The sequence below is a fragment of the Myxocyprinus asiaticus genome, chromosome 21 (assembly GCF_019703515.2).
Source record: "Myxocyprinus asiaticus isolate MX2 ecotype Aquarium Trade chromosome 21, UBuf_Myxa_2, whole genome shotgun sequence".
Taxonomy (NCBI): Eukaryota; Metazoa; Chordata; class Actinopteri; order Cypriniformes; family Catostomidae; genus Myxocyprinus; species Myxocyprinus asiaticus.
Window position 1 is genome coordinate 44,305,416 of NC_059364.1, and position 11,267 is coordinate 44,316,682.

At 35.3% G+C, this 11,267-nt stretch overlaps 1 protein-coding gene across 1 annotated transcript in view; it reads left to right on the plus strand.

Moving 5' to 3' along the window:
• LOC127411717 (dystonin-like) overlaps window positions 1-11,025 on the plus strand; it is a 275,538-nt gene extending 264,513 nt beyond the window's left edge. The window contains exons 93-96 of the mRNA XM_051647413.1: window positions 2,049-2,233; window positions 5,998-6,105; window positions 6,998-7,121; window positions 9,097-11,025. Of these exons, the coding sequence (XP_051503373.1) occupies window positions 2,049-2,233; window positions 5,998-6,105; window positions 6,998-7,121; window positions 9,097-9,353 (674 nt within the window). The 3' untranslated portion in view covers window positions 9,354-11,025. The remainder of the gene's footprint in view (window positions 1-2,048; window positions 2,234-5,997; window positions 6,106-6,997; window positions 7,122-9,096) is intronic.
• The last annotated feature ends 242 nt before the right edge of the window (window positions 11,026-11,267 follow it).

The window sequence follows — 11,267 nt, forward strand, 5'->3', positions numbered from 1 at the left end:
AACTGGAATTTGTATTGTCATCTTATTTATATGCATTACCAGTTTTACTTTTTTATTTTTTTTATTTGCTTCAATGATGTAGAATGCATGTCTCTCCCTTCATCAAATCAAACCATAGAACTCTGCATTATGTTTTGCTCATTTCAGTGGGTGCACATCATTCTTCAACCCTTAAAGGAATATTCCTGGTTAAATGCAAGTTAATCTCAATCGACTGCATCTGTGGTATGCTGTCAGTTACCGAAATATGTGTGTACTGTAATGCATTTACAGTTGATGTCTATGGCATTATTGCACTGACTGCAAACAACAGTTTAACATGAAACTATCACACTTTTTCAAAAGTAAAGCCATAACACCTAAACCAGTAGATTGACATTTAAGAAATTGCTGCATGATGTTCTGTAAAGCTGCTTTGAAACAATATGTATTGTGAAAAACGCTTTACAGATATAAATGACTTGACAATAGGGTTAAGAACCGGGAACTTCATGATTCTGATTTTCATTTATTTTGGTTCCGTTAACGATTCGTGAATGAGAATTCTTCCACCAATGCGGACAGAACACCGTATTAAAATACTCTGTCAATGTTTCCAGCAGTGCTATTTAGAATTGCCGTAACGTCATCTACAGTGCAAAACATACAGCGCGACCAGTGTAGCCAGATTCCTGAACGAAATCATACAATGCTACCTTGTGAATGAATGCCTCTTTTTATCTGGTTCATTTTGGCGTATTAAAAACCTACTAAACCATTCATCATGTTCAATTCAATGCTGCTTTCACATGCTATCGACACTTTCCACTTCTGAAATCGTAATGATGAGTACATGAGGGCTTAGTTGTTGGAAACATGGAGATGCCAGGTTCATTCTTGCATATTTCTTGGGGAACTCTTATTTTGACACTGTTCTACATGTTAGTCAGCTTGCGGATCATAAAGGTATATTTGTCGAATACATGCTATTTTCTCTGTGTAAAAAAAAAAGTACAAAATGCATTAAATGGTTACTGGTATAAATAAATGTTTATGACCAAAACGGCAAATGCTAATAAGGTAGCTGCATTTAGAAAAATGAATAAAACCTACCATTTACTACAGAAACCGTACTCTCCTGTGCCATGTTTAAAGTTTGTCTCTTCCCAACTCGGAAACTACTAATATTAATTACTACATGAAGGGGTATTCATGTGCAACTTCTGAGTAGATGACTTATATTTACAATAATTCCACTAGCATGTGAAAGCAGCAGAGTATTTACTGACTAGATGTTCATATGTGAAGTAAATATACACATTGAGTTTTGTTGCAATTATTCATATTTTGTTTTTAAATAATGAGCAGAATTTTAAATCTTAATTTAAACATCTGTGCAAACACAGGCAAGAATCTGTTCAATAAAAATATGAAATGATCATAATTTGGTAACAGCTGAGGGCAGTAGGGCCTAAATACAGTTAGAACTGCGTTTCTTATTTACAATTATTTCTTCCTCAAAAGTACAAATAATTGTGAATGGAATCATTATTGAACTAGAATCATTAAGAGGAATCGGAATTGGAACTGGAATCAATAAATTCCATAGGATACCCATCCCTGCTTGACAGCATGTTGTAGTTTTTAACTATAGCTTTTTATTTAGGGTTTAGTAAGTGTGACTATTTAAAGATGTACTTCCTTAAATGGCAAATCATTACATAAAAAGATAGCTTTTTAGATGAATTAATTAATTGAAAAATGAATGTGTCAAAGTGCTTCTGAAAAAAACAGTTCTCGTTTATGCTTTTAGACCCTATGGTATACTTGCCTCATAGACTTCCATTGTAAGTGCATCACTGTAAATGCTTTTTGTATGTTAACATTCTGTGGGTTGGGTCAAAATTATTTTTGTGGTAATCGACGGCATGACACAAATAATGTCCATTGTTTAAATCCAGAACATTCCTTTATATCCAGCCTCAGAGACATCCTTTATCAAGACTGTTGTAAAGATTGTGGTGTCGGTCATGGTTCTGGACTCAATGCATTGTCTGTCCCTCCTCTAGCTAAAGGCAGAACCAATGTGGAGTTGCGAGAGAAGTTCATCCTCCCAGAAGGCACCACACAGGTGATGGCTAGCTTCCGCTACAGAGGTCGAAGGTCACGGCCTTCCTCAAGAGGCGCCTCACCAAACAGATCCAATTCCAGCCACAGCTGCCAACCCAACCCATATGGAGCCAACACACCCAAGGTAGAGGATACTGCTGATGGTGTTGTAGTTAAGTGTGTTATAACCCTTTTTTACGATGATTTATGTGGGTTTTTTTTTTTTTTTAATTTTTTTTTTTTTTTATAAATCATCTGTTTCAAAACCTAGTAAGCTTAACAAAATATAATAATAAAAATATAATAGATTATTTAAGGCTGTTTGTCAATTAAAATGTCAGTCGAATTAATTACATGATGTGCCGATTAATTTATAGAATGAATCGCATGTATCAATATTTACTGAGAAAGCCCCCAAATAAAGTGTAGTAATTTAGTGTAGTATATACAGTATATGGCAGCAGACAAGTAAAGCATTTAGACTAAACAAAAAGTGGCTTTTGAAGTTAAAATAGTGTTTGCTTTATTTCCATATAATTGAATATATCGCTATTATTGGCCTGTTTCTGTCTGCACTATTTTTATTTGTTGAACTATGTACTCATGACTCATTAGGGACTCTTTTGGAGCATCTCACTTTTGGTTGTCGCATATCCCTAGTTTTCAGTGTCTCTAGTCATAAATGCTGTGTTTTAAGGATGCTGTGTCAAGTTAAGCATAGTTTAAACATTGGAAAATGTGTCTCGATATTCCTACATTGTATTTGAGCTCAGTATAGGCGTCTTTGAGCACAAGATCACATCTGAGGAAGGCTGTGCTGCCTTCTCGTTGGTTTGATGAGCCACGTTGTCTGTATAGCTGGAGTCGAGCTGACTGCCCCGTACTGCCACAGATTAGCAAAAAAAATAATAATAAATGTAGGTGGTACATCATGCTTAAGTTGCCCTGATAGTAGAAACATTCCTTATTACGGAATTTACGTATGGCTCGGTTGCATGATTAATTGCATACATTATTTTTCACTTAATTAACAGATTAAATCCCTAATATAATATTATATAGATTAATCACTATAAAATAATACAATTATTTTAATACAGTTGTAAAATATATACTGTAATACAAACATATATAGATAGATACATATAGACATAGATTTATATAGATAGATAAATAGATTCACCGGCCACTTTATTAGGTACACCTTTACATCTGCTTATTCATGCGATTATCTAATCATTGTGGCAGCAGTGTAATGTATAAATCATGCAGATATGGGTCAGGAGCTTCAGTTAATGTTCACATCAACCATCAGAATAGGGGAAAAAATGTGAACTCAGTGATTTAGAGCGTGGCATGATTGTTGGTGCCAGATGGGCTGGTTTGAGTATTTCTGTAACTGCTGATCTCCTGGGATTTTCACGTGCAGCAGTCTCTAGAGTGTAAATAGAATTGTAAATAAAATCAAAAAAATAACCAGTGGTCGGCAGTTCTGTGGACGAAAACGCCTTGTTGATGAGAGCGGTTAACAGAGAATGACCAGACTGGTTCAGGCTGACAGAAAGGCTACGGTAACTCGGATAACCGCTCTGTACAATTGTAGTGAGCAGAATAGCATCTCAGAACATGTCGAATCTTGAGGCAGATGGGCTACAACAGCAGAAGACCACATCGGGTTCCACTTCTGTCAGCCAAGAACAGAAAACTGAGGCTGCAGTGGGCCTACCATTTGTGTACCTCAGCAGAAATCCAGATTTGTCAGGAGATGTTTTTCTAATCATTTACTGTCCAGTTTTGGTGAGCCTGTGCCCACTGCAGCCTCAGTTTCCTGTTCTAAGGTGACAGTAGTGGTACCCGGTGGGGTCTTCTGCTGCTGTAGCCCATCTGCCTCAATGTTCAATGTGTTGTCAGTTCAGAAATGCTTTTCTGCATAGAATTGTAACGTGTTTATTTGGGTTACTGTCACCTTCCTGTCAGCTTGGACCAGTCTGGCCATTTTCCTCTGACCTCTGTCATTAACAAGCCATTTTTGCCCACAGAACTGCCACTCGCTGGATGTTTTTTGTTTTTCGCACCATTCTCTAAACATTCTAGAGACTGTTGTGTGTGAAAATCCCAGGAGATCAGAAGTTACAGAAATCCTCAAACCAGCCCATCTGGCACTAACAGTCATGCCACGGTCGAAATCACTGAGATCACATTTTTCCCCATTCTGATGGTTGATGTGAACATTAACTGAAGCTCCTGACCCGTATCTGCATGATTTTATACATTACACTGCTGCCACATGATTGGCTGATTATGTTATGAATAAGTAGATGTACAGGTGTAACTAATAAAGTGGCCGGTGAGTGTGTGTGTGTGTTTGTGTGTGTGTGTGTGTGTGTATATATGTGTGTGTGTGTATATATGTGTGTGTGTGTATATATGTGTGTGTGTGTATATATGTGTGTGTGTATATATGTGTGTGTGTATATATATGTGTGTGTATATATGTGTGTGTGTATATGTGTGTGTATATTTATATATATATATATATATATATATATATATATATATACCAATCAGCCATGACATTACAAACTAATATTGTGTAGGTCCCCCTCGTGCCAACAAAACAGCACCAACCCGCATCTCAGAATAGCATTCTGAGATAATATTCTTCTCACCACAATTGTACAGTTTTGGTGGCATGAGGGGGACCTACACAATATTAGGCAGGTGGTTTTAATGTTGTGGCTGATCGGTGATGAAAGAAAACAAAATGTAACAATATAATGCTTTATTAACATTTTCCAAACAAAGTCTTCCACAGTATAAAGATAGAAATGCACTAAAATAGCACCAATTCAAGTAACATTAAATGTTTCACAAAGTCTAAGTGGCAGTGACTAATTGAAAGAACTAGTCTCCCCATAGGTTACATTTTCATTGCAGTGGTCATTAAATCTGTTAAACTCTCATCCTCTACAATAGTAATCTGCCGGTAGACTGTGGCTATCCGCTATGCTACAGCAGTCATGAAGCTGCGTTCATGATTCGTGTCAGGGTGTCAATGCCAGCATCAAACACTGCTTTGAACTCCACATGAAAAGCACTTGCAGACAGAAACATCTCATTCTGCGTTTTGGTGATATTTAAGAATTGACGTGCTTCTGTGGTAATTAAAATGCGCTTTACATAGACTGAAAAATACTTAATTTCAATCACAAGTTCCATCTGGGCTTGTTTTGTACTTCAAATAGCGTTGAGCTTTTTTCTCCTTCATTTTATCATGGAAGAGCTTTTATGTTTGTGTGTGTGTGTGTGTGTGTGTGTGTGTGTGCTTGCAGAGATTATTTTATTTACTGAGATAACCTCCGCGGCTCTATCGGAGAGCGTAACGGTCAACTAATGTGTTACGACAGTACTGCCCATACAATGTCTATGTGACCGCCACGTTATGCTTTTAGGCTCATCTTGGTAGAAGGGCTCTGGTGTGTGTGTGTTGTGAAGTGTGTGTCAGTGTAATGACTCAGGGTGGACACGTTACAAAGGTTCTGCCCTTCCAATAAATGTTTATGCTGGTTTACGTGTTAATCGTGATTAAGAAAAATTTATTAATTGCATTAATTCTGACAACTCTAATATATATTGTATAATTGAATTATGAATTGTAAGTATATTTGAAATCTCTTTTTTTTTTTTTTTTTTTTTTTTTTTTATGATTAATTTTTACCCGTCAGCACTTTGATGCCTGAAAGTGCTGTCTTGAGGCATCTCAACTAGGTTTTGGAATATAGCAACTGATTATTTCATCATTATCTGTTGATATATAATTGTTTCCTGTACTGTTTGTCTTTTTTTTTTTCTCTCTCTTTTCATACTCTTCATATGTGGTTTATTAAGGGTACCAATTGTTTCTCACAGACTCCCCAACAATTAACTCGCAATTATGATAAACCCTGGCTGACAAACAGCAAATCCGCTACGCCTCTTAAATCATCTGACTCCTTTGACAGCCAGTCGTCCAATGAGGTATAGTGCTTCAGAAATTAGTGGCAAACAGCGATCTAATCTCGCCTCCTGCTCCTAATCTGTGTCGCTGATCTAATCACTTCCTGTGTGGATTTGGATTAAATGTCTCAATCTTAAACTGTGTAATGATGCATGAAAAAGACTCTGTCATTCTGTTATCAAAGACGGATGTGTTTGCTGTTCAACCTATAAATCTTTCTGTCGCAAAGGGTAACTGGGCCGTTTCTAAACATCACTCTCTTGCCTTAAATCTTAAGACACTGCAAAAGGAACAGCGTTTTGGATGTTTCCTTGGACAAGTTTTCTATCCTTTCCAAATGCCTGCTCTAACAACCAAAACTTAATGCTTTCAGCATTGTGTGATCTTTTCTTGTTCCAGAAATGCTCTAAAACCATTTTCTCTTGTGATTTGTATGGCTGAACTTGGCATAAACAACAGTCAGAAGTTTTGACACACTTTCTCATTCTTTATTATTCTCCACATTTTAAAGTAATAATAACGTCATAAAAAATATGAAACACAAATGGAAGTATGGGAATTATATAGTGAGCAAAAAGTACTTTTGTGAAGAAATTCATACACAGGCACAATTCATATTTGTCTACAAAAATAATTTCAAGTATTTAAGCATAAGCCTTTAGATCAAAAGGCTTTTAAGATCATGTGAAACAAATTCAAATGTGTCCAAACTTTTGACAGGTTATGATTACGATTGGAGTAAGGTGTATGTCCAAAGTACATATTTGGTTTGTTGCAGTGCAGTTTTTATTTGCAGTATGTTAGAGCAGAAGTGGCAAAGGATTGCAGCTTCTGTTTAATTTACGGTTAATCTACTCCTTCATTGTCTTGTTCTAAATGGTCTATTAATTCATGAATCATTCTATTTTACAGAGCACCCCCATTCAGGGCAGCAAGCTTCGTCTTCCAGGATATTTATCCGGAAAGGGTTTTCAGTCGGGAGAGGATGGCACCTTGATCAATGCTGCAGTCATGAAGGCTAAAGGTCAAGCCATAGGTGAGTTACATTACACACCTTTGAATCTCACAAAAATACATCCAGGTCACATTTCTTCCCAAAATCATAAAAACAAAAGTCAGTTCCTTTTGTTAACATTTAAAAGGTTTGCATTGTGACATTGTTTTCCTGATGAGCACATTTCGCCGCCAAATTCTCCTTACCGTAATGCAGGGGACTTTTTTTTTAAATATCTTATTATAATTGCAAATCCTCATCATTGAATTACAGTAATTTTCTATAGTAAAATAATAATGTAATACAATTCTTTTGTATTTTATATAAAGGTATTATAAGAAATACTACAATGATGAATCTTCAGTCAGAGGTTGCAATACAAATAATCATTATCTGTCACTTTAAAAGACTGGAATGCAAATGGTCTATTTTAATCCATCAGACATATTTCATTTGATAATTATATTCATATATGCCATTTAATTTGTGTATGTAAAATTGATATGACAGTAACTGTAAATAATTAAAAAAAAATGACAATGTAGTTTACATGTGAATTAGGCATATTTTAAAATATGCATATTAGTTGTACATACTGCAAAGAGCATTTTGTGGATAAAAATGTTTGGTGTAATGTAAAAATTATTATTGAGAGTTGATTATAAAACACAGACCCTGATTTCTTAGAGGGCCATTTTATTCTTAAATTTGAGAACTTTTTGATTTAGATTTGCCTACATCATTCGCAGTTCTTTATGCGATGAGTAACCTATAGTTAATTCCCTCATTAAAGATGTTAAGTAGGCTACTATTTTCATTTTCAAATATATTTTGGTTGGAATTAAATATTTTAAAGTTTTAAGGCTTATAAAAAATATATGTGTGTAAGGCTGGTCTAAGATCAGCTTCCCCAACTCAGATTCTCACATTGCTTGAGTGGGTACGGTCAATCGCTGCGTCTTTGTAATCATGGACACGGAGAAAGTCTTCATTTTAGTAATAATTTTATAGTTTTGCAAAAAAATACTTTGGTAACACTTTATTTTACAGTGTCCTTGTTATACATATTACATGTACTGACAATAGTAATAACAGTAAATGATGCATAATTACAAGCAACTAACCCTAATCCTAGAGTAAGTACATGTTGTTAATTCATATTACTCAGTACTTACTTGTGTAATTACACTGTAACAAAGACACTGTAAATAAACCAATATTTCCTAACCCTAACCCTTTATAATAACTATACGTTATAAAGTATTTTTAAAGCATTAGTTTTATAGTTAATTGATCATTTATAAATTGTTGTTCCTAAATTATTAACTATTTTATTAATTAATTATCATTATTAATTATTAAGCTACATTCAACTAGTATGTCATTCATTTATAATAACTGTAGCAAATGGTTTATTATTGTTTTACAAGTTCATATAGCAGTTTATATATTACATACTGTATGTAATGAACTGGATATACATTTATGTTTTAGAAACACTTACTATTAAAGCAGTTGATACTTTATAAAGGTCATAATAAATCACTGACTAATTGCTAGCAAAGTATTTTGCTAAACTAATCTAAAGTGAGAATTTTGATGCCTAATTAAATATTTATTAATGATCCATTATTCTGAAAAGTTGGCAATGAAATAATCTCCACAGCATCTCAATATCGAAGGCTCGAAGACACTAAAGCTTTAAAAAAAAAAAAAAAATAAAGACAACACAAAGATACAAAATAATAGTAATAAAGAAAACATCCACTGTTTATTTAAATAATAATACAGTATTTTTTTTCTGTTACATAAATATAAATATTATAATAATTTAGTTATAAATTCTTTAGTAAATAAATGTATAAATATTTATTTATTCTTTACTGTGGAAATGTTTCCAAAGTAGGAGCATGCTTACCAGACACCTTATTTTTATTTGTCAAAATGATGAACAGCATTATTTTTTACTTTTAAGTCATCACATTGATCTGTTACTGGCTTTAATATTTCCCTTCAGGATCTAGTAAGATCCCAAGCAGACCTGGCAGCAAAGCCGGAAGCAGAGGGAGTAGTCGCCGCGGCAGCGACGCCTCAGACTTTGACATTTCCGACATCCAGTCAGTCTGTTCAGACGCGTCAGAGACAGTGACAGACTCGGGACGGCCGACGCCCCGCTCCGCCTCACGCCAACACAGGGGAAAACCCTCAAAAATCCCAACTCCCCAAAGGAGGAACACCCCTACTGGCAAACTGTCCAAGACCACCAAGAGATAGTCAACAGTTCGGTCAAAAAATAATAAAACAGCCACATTCTGGGCCATAATTGACCAAGAGTGGACAGTCGTAGAGTCATACTAAAGACTGCAAAGTGTTATAAAAAAGCGTAGCAAGATGTAAATTATTCTGTTGTGAACTTGAAGAGAAAGTTCATGTGGAGTGTGTGTATTGAATGCAATGTATTTGTCCTGTACTTTATGTGAATAATGTTGCGTTGTTATTGTTTTGTTTTATCGCTGGTTAGCGAACAGCAAAAACAGACTGTATGTTGTTAGGTAAACTAACACTTTTCCATATGTTTGTGTCGAGGGAGAAGCTGAATGTACAGTCATTTCCTCAAGCAGACATGCTTGTTGGTGATAATATCTCTCTGTGATCTGCCAGGACACCACAATTATTTATTAATCTATTTAAAGTGCAATGACGAGCTGCTGTTATGCATTTAAAGGGTAATACAATACTTCCAACTGTAATCACTGCTAGCGTACAACACTACAGTTAACCATGTTTATGAGCTTTTAACTTACAAGTTGTAGCTTCCACAGGTTAAATGGATATGTTCGGAATAGCATACTTCCATACTACCCTTAATATTGCTGCAGAGCACAGTACACACATTTTATGTATGCATGAAATACCTAGATTACGGGTCTGTTCCAAAACCTAGTGAGCTGCCTCCGGAGGCAGCACTTTAAGATATCATAAGTGCCCTCCCGACAGAAAAGCTATTTCAAAATCGTAATTATGCTGCCTTATATGATATCTTGTTTTGGCCAAATTCAAAGGTATCATCGTACGTATCCTTCCCTGGGTAGGCAATCCCATAATGAACCGTGATGAGCTCAGTAGAAAAATTCATCTAAGATGGCGGACGAAGTGGGAAAAAATGTCATTATAATATACTTATAATTAATTTAAACGTTTAATTAAAACGTTTCGATAAAAATGTGTTTAATATGATAGAAAACTAACTATTTTACCCAAAATGTGTGCTATTCGTATTTATGCTCATTAGAGTATCACGTCGTTCCTCTGGCGTCACCTGTATGGAAATTATTTGCGAGTCGAGTCTTGAATGACGCGTTGAGCTGCCCCCTTTGTAGAGTGTTTCAAATCGTTTTTTTTTTATGAGGCTCCATTTCAGTAAGGATGCTGCCATTGAAGACAGCTGCCTATGTAGGCAGGAGACAGCGAAGCAGCTTACTAAGTTTTGGAAAAGAACCAACATACTACATCTGCCGAAAATGACTCCTTATTTAACAATAATGCAAAATATTAAGACATTTTTACACAAAATTGGATTAAAAATGGCAATAGGCATTTTTAGTTCCAAGATGATAACTGGATTCCACTCAAATGCAACATGACAAAGGTCATGTGACAACACTGTAGCATACTGCTGTTTCACGTACTCTTTAAAAAAGAAAAAAAAAAAAAGAAAAGAATATATACTGCACAGTATTTACTTAGTAAGCTAGTATTCCATTCTGAGCATAGACAATGTTTCTTTTAATCAAATCACAGATTGCGTGCCACCTAACTGTGACTAGAACTTTCCAAGTGCAATCATGCCTGTGTACTCTATGGTTAACTGTTATTTGCCTGAATGATGCAGATTACTCACAACTTTTTGTAATAAATCTGCTTGCAGAAAGCTCTGCCGACACAAGCATTGTCTGTTTCCATCTGTCCATTGTATTTGTGATTTTCAGGAATGCATTTTGACTAATGCACATTAATATCTTAAGCCCACAATTAACAGGTGTTAAGAAGTAAATAAAATGTTTTACAAGAAGAAAACACTATGTCAGCCTTGTAGCATCTAGCGGTCCATGTGCCAGGATATGTGGACTAAAAATCCTGTGTAAAGAGGGGCAGATGGCCGTAAATGTTTGTTGGATTGATTTAGTA